Source organism: Chiloscyllium plagiosum, chromosome 25, assembly GCF_004010195.1.
Source record: "Chiloscyllium plagiosum isolate BGI_BamShark_2017 chromosome 25, ASM401019v2, whole genome shotgun sequence".
NCBI lineage: Eukaryota > Metazoa > Chordata > Chondrichthyes > Orectolobiformes > Hemiscylliidae > Chiloscyllium > Chiloscyllium plagiosum.
Genome location: NC_057734.1, coordinates 15,530,945 through 15,547,626, shown reverse-complemented (window position 1 = coordinate 15,547,626; position 16,682 = coordinate 15,530,945). Strand labels below are relative to the sequence as shown.

At 37.1% G+C, this 16,682-nt stretch overlaps 1 protein-coding gene across 2 annotated transcripts in view; it reads left to right on the top strand.

Moving 5' to 3' along the window:
* Nucleotides 1-16,682, top strand: part of pole (polymerase (DNA directed), epsilon) — a 157,711-nt gene that overhangs the window by 138,346 nt on the left and 2,683 nt on the right. Inside the window, exons 44-49 of one of the 2 annotated variants that reach the window (XR_006315365.1) lie at nt 2,277-2,408; nt 3,571-3,764; nt 5,433-5,633; nt 7,105-7,230; nt 8,577-8,666; nt 8,996-9,170. Coding sequence is in view for 1 of the 2 variants with exons in the window: in XM_043715574.1 (XP_043571509.1) it covers nt 2,277-2,408; nt 3,571-3,764; nt 5,433-5,633; nt 7,105-7,230; nt 8,577-8,666; nt 8,996-9,109 (857 nt within the window). In the remaining variant the exon portion in view is untranslated. Of the gene's footprint in view, nt 1-2,276; nt 2,409-3,570; nt 3,765-5,432; nt 5,634-7,104; nt 7,231-8,576; nt 8,667-8,995; nt 11,541-16,682 lie in introns of those variants that run through there. The other variant, XM_043715574.1, reaches the window with a different exon arrangement.

The window sequence follows — 16,682 nt, the reverse complement described above, 5'->3', positions numbered from 1 at the left end:
GAGGCTGAGGGGTGACCTTATAGAGGTTTACAAAATTATGAGGGGCATGGATAGGATAAATAGACAAAGTCTTTTCCCTGGGGTCGGGGAGTCCAGAACTAGAGGGCATAGGTTTAGGGTGAGTGGGGAAAGATATGGAAGAAAGTTAAGAGGCAACTTTTTCACGCAGAGGGTAGTACGTGTATGGAATGAGCTGCCAGAGGATGTGGTGGAGGCTGGTACAGTTGCAACATTTAAGAGACAATTGGATGGGTATATGAATAGGAAGGGTTTGGAGGGATATGGGCCAGGTGCTGGCAAGTGGGACTAGTTTTGGTTGGGATATCTGGTCAGCATGGACGGGTTGGACCAAAGGGTTTGTTTCCATGTTGTACATCTCTATGACTCTATCTATGCTCTGAACCTGCCCAGGGCAAAAAAGTAATAGATTGACCGTCCATCCTTGTCTGAAGGTGGCATACAGTTCTATGGGTACTAGCAATTCTCAACTGTTTCAAGAGGCGTGTTTTTGTGCAGAATGCTCTAGGTTTTATCAGTAAGAACAGGATATATAGTTCGGCCCAAACCTGTCTTCTCAGTCAAACAACAGTTCTCTTAGAACCTGGATTTTTTGGCCCATTATTTGATACATGTAGCCAATATTTATTTAAATGTTACTTTTAATTCTAAGGCAAGTTTAAGCACATTTATATTGTATTAATTAAATCCTGATCTCAAGAAAAATATTTACAGCGCAAGTTACAACTTAACCTGTAGTAGATTTGAAAATTGACAAGATTTTTCACATATTAAACGGGTCGATCAGATGTTCACGCACTTTGATAGAGATAACTGTCTCGTATTATTGACTTTTTGGAATCATGTCTCTGCACCTCCTTATTCAAACTATTGATCACCAGGCATTGACTGCCATCCACACGATGCCCTGGAGTTTTCTCCTTCAACATCTTCTCTCTTGTACTTCCACCCCATTACAAAACTCATGACCTTGTGCCTGACTACCTACTTCTTTATTTGGCGTCTTGATCTTTTCATTTCACCTTTGAGAGGGAACATATTTCATGATTAGAAGTGCTGCGTGATTGCAAGTTGGTCCATGTTTGCAAATGGTTTGCATAGATTTGAATTAAAATTTTAGGGTATTTTTTTAAAGGAACTCTACAAATCTCTCATTGTTTCTGCGTTGCTGATTCTATATTCAAGGCACAAAGAATTGGCAATGTGGTGGATGCTTGTTAAAAATGTTAAGGTATATCTTCACCTTAGTTGCCCTCACCTATCAACCTGAGGCCATTTTTAAACTGGATTAAAGTATCAAAAGACTTGGATTGGATCACATGGCAGTATTGAATATTAAAATAGGGAAAGTTGACAGCACTATGTTCAGATGACTTGGAGAGCAGTTTTGGTTGAAAATTGGACATGGATTTTTTTTTGCTGTTTTCTGCCTCTATTCATTCTGCAGATAAGAATGTTGCTGGTTAAGCCAGCATTTATTGTAATGAAGGCAGTTAAGAGTCAATCACATTGTAATGGGTCTGGAGTAACTTGCAGTCCAGACCAGCTAAGGATGGCAGTTTCCTTCCCTAAAGGAAAGGACATGAGTGAACCTGATGGGTTTTTCATGATCATCATTAGATTTTTATTGAATTCAAATTCCATCATTTGCCATTGTAGGATTTGAACCCAAGTCCCCAGAACATGAGCTGGGTTTCTGGATTAGCGTTCCAGTGATAATACCATTAGGCCATTTCTTCTTCAATTAATTCAGGTTGTCAGGCACAGGACCATGAGTTTGGTTATGAGGGGGAATTGCAAAAGAGAAATTGTTTAAGGAGAAAATTCTGAAGCATCAGGTATATGACACTAAAGGTCTAGTGATCAATAGCTTAATAAAGGTAGTGGTGCAAAGAATAACTACAAAAAGTCATTGACGCGACATGAGACAGTTAATTCTATTAAAAGTGGGTGAACATCTGACCAAACTGTTTAATCAGTGAAAATGAAAATCTTGCAGCCACCAGTGTGTGGGACATATGTCATGAATCTGAAGAGAAGGAAGAAATATTTATCTGTGACAATACAGCAAATTACAAATCCGTCAAACAGAGATAGCGAAAACTAATTCTGACCAAAATTAATATTTGTAACTGACTGACTTTTTCTGATTCTTCAACTATAATAAATACTATCACCTATAAAACAATGCAAGCTATTAACTGTTACTTAATTTTTATAATGCAGTTATATGCACTCATTGCACTGAAATTTTTCAGCTTATATTGTAGCTGTGTACCACAGCATGAAGGAAGAACTAAGACGCAGTGCTCCAGGGTGTACTCCTATAAAACGCCGAGGCACAAGCCAAATCTCACAAGAGCCCGCAGGCGACACAGGAGCTTCTGCAGGTGAGAAACTGAACTGTAGAAAGTAGTGCTTAGAGGAAAGCACTGGATTTTAATATATTTCTTCTGTTTTTAAAATAATTTAAAGATGCAATTAATGATAAAAGAAAATGTAGCGTGAAATACATAATGTTGCAAGATAGATATTGCTTTTTTTCTACATGTCTGTGAGTTTTTAAATTATCTGAAAAATTGAATTATGTAATTTGAAGAGCAAAAGGCACATCATCAATATGCTGTAGTCTTGCCTATTTTTGAATGTTTTTCTGTGAAAACGAAGACTCAGCCACTTGCTGGAGCGCTTTTCATACTTTTGTGGTTTCCATCTCACCAAACCTCAATTGTTGATGCCAAATCTGACTAAATGATCGCATTTTGATCCTGAGACAGGACGTGTGGCTTCAAGTTCTATTCCAGAGACGAGAGTCCAAATCCAGGCTAACATGTCATTGCAATGTTAATGGTATGCTCTATTTTTGGAGGTGACCTCCTTCAGATGAGATGAATTGAAATTGAAGCTCCATCTACCCTCTGTTTATACATTAAACAACTTGTGACATTACTTCAAGAACAAGGAAGTTTTCCATTATTGCTTTATCTATAGTTTATTCCTCAACCAACATTCCACAAATAGAACATTATCTCGTCAATGTCACTTGTTTATTTTTAAGGGGATTTTACCGTGGAAATGTGACAGTCAAAAAGTGCACAATCTTAAAACAGTGTTTTGAAAATTCTTTCCTTGGCCATAAAACACTTTGGAGGTCATGGAACCTGAGGTTCTAAAGAGATTGAACTGTAGGTCAGACATAATCTAATTATAATAGACGAAATGCAGGGTGCACGTAATATGGTCACTGATTATCCATAGGGATTTCAGATTGTGGGGGAGAAAAACTATCCAAGAGTGATGAGCATGTTGAACCTGCTGCCACAAGTAATTGAAGCAAATTGTGTAGATGCATTTAGAGAGCAGCTAAATCCATGAATGACTGAAAAAGGAATAGAAGATTAAGTGAATATGGTGGGATGAAACTTTATTGGAGGGGAAGCTCTGTGGAGAATGGAAATACCAGCATAGACCAGTTGAGCAATAAGACTTGTTACTGTGATATTGACCACACTTAACTGAATGTACTTTTTTTTTTAAAACCTCATTTTGCAGGAATGATTACCTTCTCTCAGGAGTATGTGTCTAATGAGCTCACACACAACTTTTTCACCATCACTCAAAAAATTCTGAAGAAAGTGAGCAGCAATAGACACTCCACTGAGCCCTCCGAAATGTTCCCAGTTCTGCCAGGCTCCTATCTTCCATTCAACAACCCTGCACTGGAATTCATCAAATCAGTCTGTAAGGTGAGGAAAGTTGAGCTAAAACTTAAATAGAGCAACATGATTGTTTAAGGTTTTGGAATGGAGAGAATTGGGACAGGTGAGTGTAACGCTTTTTGAAACTGCGTTTTCACCTCTGAGATCAAGATTCAAATTCAAATTCAGTCAGCTGCAAAGGAGTTATTTGTTTGGACTGGCTGGATGATTGTCACAGTGTTACCACTGAAAAGACTTGTATTATTTGAATCATTCCACTGAAAACCAACTTGCTTGGTTAGTCAATTTCCACTCCTAAGAGGTGTCACAGATCAAACCGATACAAATTTATGTTTCTAATAGGGCAGCTTTAGTTTTAATTTTAGAATGTCATTGAAATAAAACATCATATTAACATATTCTTGAGAATCCAAATGCCTTTTGGAACATGCACTTTGTTAACTGCTATGACTTGGCTTACTTTATTCTATGATTATTATTGGATGTGACATCACTGACTAGGGCAACATTTAATGACCACCTCTAATTGCCCTGAAGAAGGTAGTGGTGAGATGCCCCCTTGAACTGCACAGTCCTTGTGAGGTAGACAAACTCGGCACTATTCTAGAGGAATTTCTAAGATATTGACCTTGTAACACTGATGGGGCAGCTCCAAGATAATCTGGTATTTGGCTTAGAGAATGACTTGCAGGTGACATTACCATCCATCCACTACCCTTCCCTTTTCGAAGTTGTATATTTAGACAGACAAGCAAACAGGTGGCAGGCAAGCCTAATGAGATACAGAGTGCATCTTGTGGATTGTGTACACTGCTGCCACTTTGCAAGAATGGTGAAGGAAGTGAATGTTGAAGGAAACATTGTATGCTAATGAAGCAGGCTGCTTTGTCCTGCATGGTATCTATTTTTGTGTTGGCAATGGAATACCCATCAAGAAGAATGGAGAGTATCACACTTCTGACTTGTGCTTGTAGGTACAGGTACTGGGGTGACAGGGCTGATTTGTGGTGTGAAAGACATTTCAAGTATAGTCCATATGTAATGCAAGGAAAAACAGTGGCCAATTTGTATGGAAAGTCCTACAATCAGTAATGTGAATAAATGACCAGATAATCTGCTTTTATCGATGTTAGTTGAGAATTGATTCTTGGAGAACTTCCCTAATTATCTTCAATTCATGGAATCTTGTACATTCAACTGAAAACATAGACTGAGCCTCTGTTTTACGTTTCATCTGAAAGATGTATTTTATAGGACTGCACTCCCTCTGTGCTGCTGTGAGATGCTGACCTCCGTTAGATGCTCAGCCTCTGGAGAAATAGTTGAATGAGTAGTTTTTATTTAATTGGCAGTGAGAATGTGAGCAGTGAGCTACAGCTTTCGCTTACAACTCAATAAGTAAGATTGAAGTGCAAATTTTATAATCGTTTTATTACAATATTTAGGCTTGATTTGCATTGTAGGAGCTTTACTCTAAATCTACCCCTGCTATTCATGACTGGAGTATGCATGATGTCACTGGGCAAATTAAATAGAAAATATTCCACTTTCTTGCATTCTTGCCCTTTTTTGTAAAGCACCATGTTCATATGAATGTAACTGCTCTTATTTAAAAATAGTAAATGCTGTTTGTCATATATGCATCATGCAAGCACCATAGTTGCAATACACTTTTTTTTATTTCTTCACAAATAGATCTTATCTCTGGATTCGAATATAACCAACCAGGTTAATAAGTTGAAACGTGATCTTTTACGTCTAATTGATGTAGGGGAATTCTCTGAGGAAGCTCAATTTAAAGACCCCTGCCAGTCCTACATACTAGCTGAGGTTATCTGCAAGAATTGCAACTTCTGCCATGACCTGGACCTTTGCAAAGATCCTTCCATCTTGCAGGTAAGTAAAAAGGGTTTGACATTTCTGGTAGTTTTTTTTTAGCAATCTGACAGTTGCAACTCCAGTCAAGGCGTACCCAGTTGTGAACTTGAAATAAGGCTGTTTTTTTAAATATGTGCTCATTGTTTAATTTTTGGATTTTTAAAAAAAACACAATTTATCACTGTTAGGTTACTCATTCTCTTTTTTTTGATCCAGCTATTCAATCTGAATCTCTCAGGCCCTGTTTATTCTAAGTGTGCATCCAATTGTCTGTTGAAGGTTGATATTCAATTTGTTTCCAATAGTCTTTCAGGTAGTTTAATTCAAATTGTGCCTGCATACAATAAGTCTTACAAAATATTTCAGGCTTGGACTGACATTAGGCAAATAAAAGTTTGAGCCACAGAAATGCTAAGTAATAACCATCCCTTAGAAGAGTCACCTTTCTCGGGAGTTCAATGACATTACCATTGTTAAAGTCCTCACCATTGACAAGGAATTCAGTTAAACAATCCACAGACATACCATGGCTACTAGAACAAGTCAAAGGCTGCAAATTTTGCAAGTGGCTCTCCTGACTTCCGAAAGAATCTCCACTGAGTCACAAATTAGGAGTGCAGTTGTGTGCTCTTCACCAGGCTGGGTGGTTTCAGCTGCAAACAATACTGAACAAATTTGAAACCATCAAAGACAAAGTAGTTCATTGGAAACCGAATTATCTGCTTTAAACGTGCCCCAACATGGCTGCAGTACGTACAGTGCAGTGATGCACTGCGACAACAGTACTGCATGACTATTACCACCGAGAATAGCAAAGACAGCAGAGGCATGAGAAGACCATTATCTTTAAGTTTCCTCTCCATAAGTCTGATAAAGTTCTGATTTAGGTCTCTGTCGTTTTACCTTCACCGCAAGGTCAATCAAGATCCTGAAACTCCCTACCTTGTAGCATTATGGAAGTATCTTCCAACTATGGATTACAGCAGTTGAAGAACTTTTATGGGAAACGTGTGCAAACAATAAATGCTAATCATTGCTGGTGACACCATAATGCCATTATTAATTTCATTAGAAAAGGAAAATCTATTCTGTGGCAAAGTAACAATTGCGATTGCTGAAAAGGGATAGTTTAGTTTGTTTCTAAGTATGCTGCAGTTACTAAGACATCAAAATAAATAAGTTTCAGAAAAATCCCTTTCTTTGAGTTTACTTGTGTACAGTTCAAAATGCTATCATTTTAGCATCGTTTCTTTCCTCCATTTTAATACATTACCAAAACAAGATAGAAATTCTAATTTTAAATGCTTTAAACACAATATATCACTTTAATTTTTCTGCTTCAAATTGCAATTTCAGTTCTGCATTGGAATTTTATTTTTGAATAGTGATCATTTGTTTTTATATCTGTAACTTGTTTTAGCTTGCTCGCTCTTGTATTTTAGGGGCTCATGCTTAAACTTTGCAATCAGTGATTCTTTTACTTTGGTAGGATGGCGCTGTACTACCCAAGTGGTGCTGCACTAATTGCCAGACTGATTATGACTCAGATTCTATAGAAATAGAATTGGTAGAAGCACTGAAGAAGAAAATGATGGCCTATACCCTTCAGGATCTGGTACGTTAACATGTCCTTTATATATGTATCACATGCTTGAGCCAATGCTACATTGTTTTTAAAAAAACTTTTTTTTTGCTTTCACTGTCGACAGTATTCATGACTATATATACCACAAATCTGAACGAAATCCTAGTCCCAGAAACTTGGATCCAATGGTGATTTTTTTAGCATAAAAGAGTGCTCAGGATTACATTTTTGATGTGCATATATCATTCAGCACAGAAAAGAAAATGAATTTTTAAGAAGATTTGGACTTATAAATTGTATTTTGTTTCTAACTTTAAATAGGAAACAAGAACCATGTGCTCAAGTCACAGGAAATAGTTTGTGCCCTGATGCTGAAATCGGAAGAACAGAGGCACTAAATTGGGCCAGTAAAATTTCTGTTACAAACGAGTTAACTCGTTTTGATATCAAGGAACACCAGTTTCTTGACACTGCACCGAACACTTGATCATCTCCCTTCCATTTAAGTGACCATTAGTAGACACCGTAGAGACTGGAGTTCAACCAGGGCACTGTATAGTCAATTTTAACTATTCCCCGATGTTTCATTCTATTATTTTCACTATACAATATGACATTTTACTGGTCGTATCCATTTCTGCTGTGCATCGGATGTTTTTGAATGCCAGGTATACGAAGACACCTAGTCTTTTTAAAATTCCATCCTTTAACTTTTTCCCACATCATATTTTGAATATACAATGCCTTTTTTAAAAACCCTGTGTTAGTATTTAAGATTTATCAATATTCCACTGATCTGCCTGTTTCTACCAGCATTTTGGTATCAAATTAATCTATTTGAGTTTCTGAGGCCAGATCATAGATATAAATTGAAATAATAGAGGTAAAGATGCCACAGTCCTACTGAACCACAAGAACCAGACCATAACACTTTCATAAGAAAGAGTTGACTGGTGGTTTTAACCTGAAGATCACTATACCTTAGATGAAGGGAGAGATTGAGAAGCTACCCTTCGCAGTAACCTCAGCTAGTATTAGAATTGAGCCCACACTGTTGGCATCACTCTGCATCACAAACCATAGAAGACCAACCTTATCTTTTATACAGACATGGTGGGCTGAAGAAATTCTTCTGTACAAATGCTATTCTTTGAGGATCTCTTTCAGTATTCCTCCATCCATTTACCATTCTGTTCATTTGTAGTTTTGGTTCTGTAACCAGTGTTTTGGAAGCGGAGTCACAAAACTTTTGCCAGTCTGTCTCTTCCAGATTTAACGGATACAATTTCAATCTGTGTTGACTAAATGAATGCTAAAATTATAATTGCTATATATTTCCTACTTAATGCACTAAAAAAACCTTTTTGTTTTTCTAGGTTTGTTCAAAATGTAAAGGCATCAAAGAAGCCAACATGCCTGTTTATTGTACTTGCGCCCGGGACTTTGATTTGACCATTTCCATAAAGGTATAGTGCGTGCATCCCACTGTTCTGTGGTATCGCTTGGATAAATGTTGTCCATGTCAGAATCTTCATTTGATTTTGATTGGAAATAATTGGTTTTTTTTACTTTTTTCTAACTTGTAGGTGTGCTTTACTTATTTTTGTCAATATTCATAAAACAAAATCAAGAATCACCGAACTTACTTTAAATTAGTCTGCTTGCCCATCACCACTTGACAACCCTCCCTCCAAAAAAAGCTGAGTTTTCAACTGTGTTACAAACCCTTTTGTTTATATGTTCAGTAACATTTTATAAATGGTCTAATTCATGCATTTTGTTTTTATGTATATAGGGATTTACGGAACAAATCCAAGTATTTAGAAATATTGCCAGACACTACAGTATGCCATTCTTGTTGGAGACTGTTGATTGGATGTTTAGGATGAATACACACCTAAGGCCATGAAGACAAAAGAACTAACAAGATGGACAAATATCAACGAAGTTATGGACATCACTCTTTCTAGGTGCACTTGGAGTTAACCATTTCTACGCTTAAGTACTTGATTAAATCTGTTTCGCTAATTCCAGCAGATACTACATAATTTGAGCATTCTTCTAGTGTGATGGATCATATGGTCTTTACAGCAGCAAGCTAGTTTTTGAGGGTACAGTGCAAGCAGAGCAATTTCTGCCTAGTGACAAAATTACATTCTCTAAGGAACTGTTGAATAATAAAACAGATTTCTTGAAAGAATGAACATCAACCAACCTAAGTGCATCCTGACTAATTCAAGTGTAGATTCTGGTAAATTAACGAAGTGTCTTTGTTAAATAACATCTACTTCAGGCCACTGCTTCCAAACTATTACATCCAGAATCACCTGGTAGGTGATTTCAATGCCATAATATATATTCCAAATGATTTACATCTAATAAGCTGTTACAATTAAGCTCAAACAATTTAGAAACTTACTTGAATCTTGGAACTATGTTCTGGCCTTAAATTCTGTTCCTGGTATGTTTTCAAATCTGTGCAGTATGTGATACTTAAGGAGGCATTTTCCCTGTGTTGGAATATTGTATTTCTGAACATTGGAGGAAATTTGTTTTAAACAACATCTGAGTATTACATGCTTTAATCTTTATGCAATGTGATAAATCAAAAGAAAACCATTAAGTTGATATAGAACTAGTCATCAAGTAAATACCAAAACTTGGCAGCATTATTCTGGTATTCTAATTGGTGATTGTTGTGATTTATGTTTTTATAAAGCTATGTAATGCATAATTCAACCTGTGAAAGCATATTCACAAATGTATTTTACACCACAAAACCATGAATTTATTCCCTTTTTTGTAGAATTCAAACAAGTGAATAAAATAGAATAAATTAGTAAGCAATAGGTTAGAATGCGCTAATTGAACGAGGCAATGAGTACTATGTCAGCATAGACTTTTATCTGACTTTTATCAGTGTGTTGTATTTCTCTACTATTTATGCATCACACTTATTTAATTAGACAAATTAGAAACTGGTACTTATATCTGAATGGCTAGTTGCAAACTTTGTAACAATTAATCTTAAATATGTTCTAATCTACGATTTATTTAAAGTCAAAAATTTTAATCAGTTATAAGAAGTTAAAGCCATCCACTTAAACCTTGCACAACATGACTTGGAAAATCACCTTAAACACAAGCTTAAAATGATAAAGCAACAGTTTTTGTTTTGAGTGATCTAACTGCAATTAACAATAATACAGGTTAGTATTAATAGACCAATGTTTCTGGGCCTTCACCTAATCAACTTAGAAGAAAGACTAGGAAAGTGGAAAAGGAGTTTCCTATATGGCAGTACCCCAATCTTTTTATTGTTTTAAACAGAATTTTGGTTCCTTTGTTGGTCCACCATCTTAAAATATGATTGTTGGGATCATTGTGCTGTCATTTAGAAGTGCCCATTAGTTAGGCGAACAAATAATCCCTGTCTTGTGGCATAATTTCCTGTTTTGATTAGCTTAGCGTTTCAACCTGAATAGCATTTCATTTATAAATGAACCAATTATATTACTGTCTTTTTAACCTGTATTTTTGTTTCAATTCCACCAATTTCCAGATATTCAGGTATATTTTACTTGGTATGATTGTTTAGAAAATTGCAACAAAGGGGTTTGAAGGAAAAAGTATTCCTATCCGTACTGGGTCATATTCATGACTTTAATTCTTCAAGTGTGAGCACTGTTTTCAAACTCTTTTTGTTTGAATATTTGGTATTCTGAAATCTCTGCAGAGAGCTATTTGGTTATGCAGCCAGCTTTTTTTATTCAACATTAACTGCAGCATATTTCGCAGTAATCGATGAACAGCAAATTAACCTTTTTACTTCAATGACAATTTTCTATTGAAACTGTTAGATTTTTTTTACAATGTTTTTACAGTGCAATACAAATAAAACATTCAGTTTTGTGAATCTTGGACACCCTCACTTGCTTTCAGGTTTAATATTTTTAACTTGTCTACCAATCAGCATTGGTATGTAACAGTGATATAGTGATTCCTTGGCATTTAACTAGTATTTACAGTGCAGGAACAGGCTGTTGAACCCAAATGGTCTTTGCTGGTGTTTCTGCTGCATGTGAACCTTTTTCTAACACATCAATATATTCCTATATTCATTTTTCATTCATTTCTAGTTTCCCCCTTAGATACATTTATGCTATCAGACTCAATCATTATGATATCAAGTTCCACTATCTAACCTCTCCAAAGATAAACTTTCCAGGTTTCTCTTGAATTCCGTATTGGATTTATCAGTGACTACGTTTATTAGATTAGATTACTTAGTGTGGAAACAGGCCCTTCGGCCCAACAAGTCCACACCGCCCCGCCGAAGTGCAACCCACCCATACCCCTACATTTACCCCTTACCTAACACTACGGGTAATTTAGCATGGCCAATTCACCTGACCTGCACATCTTTGGACTGTGGGAGGAAACCGGAGCACCCGGAGGAAACCCACGCAGACACGGGGAGAATGTGCAAACTCCACACAGTCAGTCGCCTGAGGCGGGAATTGAACCCGGGTCTCTGGCGCTGTGAGGCAGCAGTGCTAACCACCGTGCCGCCGTGACTCCTACGTTTATACTTACCCAATACGGGAATTATTTTCTCAATGTTTAGTCAGAGTCCTACAGCACAGAGACAAGCCTTTTGGCCCAAACTGGTCCATGCCAACCAAAATGTCTGTCCACGCTAACCCCATTTCCCTGTCCATATTCTTCTGAACCTTTCCTACACATGTATTTGTCCCAATGCCTTTTAAATGTTGTTAATGTACCCACCTCAATCACTTCCGTTGGCAGTTCATTCCTTATGTGTACCACCCTCTGTGGGGGGGAAAAAAAGTTGCCCCTCAGGTTCCCTTTTATTCTTTCCCCATTAACCTTAAACTGATGCTCTCTGGTCCTCGATTCCACAAACCTGGGAAAAAGATTGAGTGCATTCATCCTATCCATGCCTCTCCTGATCTTATACACCGTTGTAAGGTCCACCCTTAGCCTCCTACACCCTAAAGAGAAAAGTCCCATCTTCCTCTCAGTCAGACCATTGAATCCAGGCAACATCCTTGTAAACTTCTTCTGCACTCTTTCCAGTTTAATAACATCCTTCCTGTAGCAAGGTGACCAAAACTGAACACAGTTGCCGAAGTGTGGCCTCACCAACGACTTATACAAGTGCAACATAACTGCCTAATCTCTACACTCAATGCCCTGACTCTGTCAAATCTTTTAAAAACATTGAAGACTTTTTATCAGATCGCTTCATACTGTCCTCTCTTTTCATGGTTATAACCACTCAGCTCTGGTATCACTTCTAGTAAATTTTTCTTGCACCATGTTATTCCTTGCTGTAATATGGAGAGCTAATGCCTACGTTAGTACATGTTTCTGAAGTCACCAGGGAAGAATATCCATCTCTGGAAGGATCCTAATGTTAACTGAAGGTTCATTGGTGATGCTGCCTAGCACATGAACTTTGTCAGGAAACACTAACAAACCGTTTTCATGCCAAATGGGTCAGTCAGTTTTGAGCAGAAATATTTTATCTATTGTGAAGGAAGAGGGGAAGATTTAATAGAAACTTGTGTATATGTTTTTACAGGAGAGGTTATAGAATGTGATAGTCTGGGAAGTTTAGTTTGGGAAAGAGCTTTTCCAAATTTTTACCCACTAGCTGGAAAAAGCTGAAGAGCTGAAGTCTTAAATTACTATTGACATTATGTTGAAAATGAAGGTGTCTACTTTTCATCAGGCTGTCTTGTATGATACTTACCAGGGAATCTGATCAGGTTAGGTTAATTTTAACAGATTTTAAGCCAAGGTATCATTGATTCAGAGGCAGTATTATGGTCTTGTATTTCCAGAATCTGATCACCTGTACAGTTATTGAACTGGAGCACAGTTGTTTTTGAAGTTTCTGGAACATTGACTTTTTTTTTCTCCAGTGGTAAATGGTTAGAATGTCATCTAAATAGAAGGGAAGTAAAGGTCTGGCTATTTTAATTTGTCAACTGACTCATTGTTAAGTTCTATACTACCAAATTACTAATTTTTCTTTCAGAAATACTAATGTTCTGTTGAATCTTTTCATCTTGAACTTAGCAGGATAATTTGCAAGAATATCAATTTAAGGGAAATACCAACATCTACAGTTCATGAGAAGAGTGCTGATTAGTTGGAAGTAGAGACTGGTAGAGACATTGCCATAGAGAAGGACCATGTAAGACCATAAATAAAGGAGCAGAATGTCAACATTGCCTTCCTGACCACCAACTGAATGTGCATGTTAACATTAAGAGAATCCTAAACTAGGACTCTAAAGTCCCTTTGTGTTTTAGATTACTGAAGCCTTTCCCCATTTAGAAAATATTCTATGTTTCTATTCTTCCTATCAAAATGTATAACCTCACACTTTGCTACATTTTTATTCCATCTGTTACTTCTGTCCACTTGCCTAGCAAATCCAAGTCCTTTTGAAGCTCCCTGCTACCGCAATACTACCTGTCTCACTACCTAGTTTTGTGTCATCTGCAAACATCGCAACAATGTCCTCAGTTCCTTCATCCAGATCATCAATATATAATGTGAATAGTAGCGGTCGCAACGCTAGCCTGTGTGGAACTCCACCAGTCATCGGCTGCCAACCATAAAAAGTCCCTTTATTCCTACTCTCTGCCTTCTGCCAGCCAGTCAGCCAATCCTCTATCCATGCCAATGCCTTGTCCCAAACACCACTGGCTCTTTTCTTATTTATCAGCCTCCTCTGAAGCACTTTACTAAGGGCATTCTGAAAGTCTAAACTGATCATATCTACTGGCTCTCCTTTGTCTAACTTGCTCATTACCTCCTCAATGAATTCTAACAGATTTGTCAGGCATGGCATCCCCTTGATGAAGCTCTGCTGACTCCACCGTATTTACCAGTCCTCAATCTCATCCTCAAAAATAAACTCCAAAATCTTACCAATGATTGAGTTCAGATTAACCAGCCTATAGTTTCCTGTCTTCTCCTTTCCTCCCTTCTTAAACAGGAGTGTTACATTAGCTACTTTCCAGTCCTCTGGCACCTTCCCCAACTTCAGTGTATCCTGAAAGATCACCACCAACGACTTCACAATCTCCTCGCTATCTCTTTAAGAACTTTGCTGTGTAGTCCATCTGAGCGGGATGATTTATCTATCCTCAGATCTTGCAGCTTTCCCAGCATCTTCTCCTTTGTGTGATGGTCACTATGCTGACCTCTGCCCCCATCTCCTTGAAGCTTACAGACAGAAGTGTGCACACACTGCTCCTATTTCAACTCAACAAAATAGGTGACAGTCATTTATTGGTAAAATCATTCAACTTGCCTGATTTAAAATTTAACTCTTAGGAATTAACTATCATTCAGCTTTAATGGTGCATTCTCCATGACAATGCCTCTACCAATAGGAATTCACTTCCCCTACCAATCAGCACTCTTCCCTTATGTTTTCCCTTGAATTGGTACTCTTGCAAAATGATGAATGCAAGATGAAAAGCTTCAATAAAATGTCATTTCTCAGCAATGAGCTATCATTAATACACAAGCCAGTCTCTTATTGGCTCAAATTAAGTAAGCTAATCAGTATTTTTGTTCACCTTGAAGTGGTGACATCCTTCCAGTGTCATCATAATCAGTTTGACAAACTATCACTTCCTAACAGTGACCTCAAATCTGTCAGTTACTGATCGACTTCCAATCTGAACATGCAATACCCCACATAATTTGTGAGCAGTGGAAGAAAATAGCTTGGTGCAAATGTTCATAGCTTACTTTGAAGGTGAAAAGGAGTTGTATTTGTCCTTTCCTGTTTAGTTGAAAGCACAAGAACCCAATGGGAGTCGTATTTGGCATTCACTCATAAGTGGGGTGCCTCAGTTGAATATTAAGAGTCCTAATAATTTTCAACTACATACAATGTTACATAGTTAATGCCACAGTACTGTTGTCAGAATTCTCCTTTCAAGGACAACTCTGTATTGGAGACATGGATGTTTTCAAGGAAAACTAATTTTATTTAAAGAACCTGTAAAATGAAATGTTTTGAAACTAGTTCTAGTTGGGAAAACTTTTCTCAAAATTCTAGCAGATTTTAATTGCATTATTATGAATACTATGATGTTGCTGGCCTTTGGCACATGTCAATGAATTGGAAGCTGAGTGCTTCCCTTAAGGGATTCTATGAATTCATGGTCATGTTGCTGTTGTGATACACGTGCAATGAGAATGGAGACAATGATGAAAAATGAAAGCTGTTACCCTTATTTCTGACTGGAGAAAGATCACAAATATTACATTGATTTGATTTTTTTTTACTTTTCAAGATAAAAACTGAACAATTTTTTGTGTCTCAAAATATCTCTCATACAAACAAAAGTCAAGAATAAGCATTCATGTTTTCTGGAATATCATAGAATCTCAGTACAAAAGGAGACAATTCAGCTCAATGTGCTATACTCTTTCCTCATAATTCTTCATTTCTTTCTGTTCAAATTTGAAAACTTTCAAAGTTGGTTTTAAAACTGCTTACATCATCTTTTCAGAATTGTCCATTCCAGGTCACCATAACATGTTGCATAATAAAGAAATTGTATCCTTTTTTGTTGTTTTTTCCAACTATCCTAAATCTGACTCCTTTGGTTATCCATTCCCCCCCATAATTGGAAATTGAAACAGTTTCTCCTTATTTACTCTATTTTCTTCACCTGTTTTAACCTCCAATTAATCTTCTGTACTGTTAAATGACCAATTCTCTGATCTTTTAATATTACTGAATTCTCCAAGTCTTATGATAAATTTCCTCTGTATTCTGTCAAAGATCTTGATATCATTTGTAAACTGTGGTGCCTGAATTGACTCAATCCTCAAACCTGATCAATAATCTATGAAGGTTTCTGTCTGAATAGCTGTGTCAGTTCTTGACGCCATCAAAGCTTTATATGTATGAATCCCAAGGTGTCTGTTCCTGGAGCCCCTTGAAAATGCATCATTTGACATTTCTCTGCATTGAATTTTCATCTGCCATATAAATGCTCACTTCACCAACCTATGTCCTCCTCAAGTCTGCTAATATCCACCTCACTGTTTGCCTCAAATTTTGGATGCCTGCACACTTTGAAATTGTGCACCTTGTTTATATCAATTAATATTTATCAAAAAGAGCAATTGTTCAATATTAACTCCAGTAGTGATCTCTTTCCTTAGTTGATCATAGTCACTTAGCACAGAAGACTAACAGATCAGAATTAAAAGGTCTGTGCTTAATATTCACTTGAATTGGGACTCTGACAAATTACAACTGAAGTGACCTCAACAGGGCAACTTTAGCATCTGTCATCATGATTGTATTAGTGACAGATATGGAAAACTGATAAGTAACCAATTCAGGAGGAAGGAGGGTCAAGTTGGTGCAAAGAGGTGAAAATAAATAATACATAAGTAGCTAAGAAATTAGA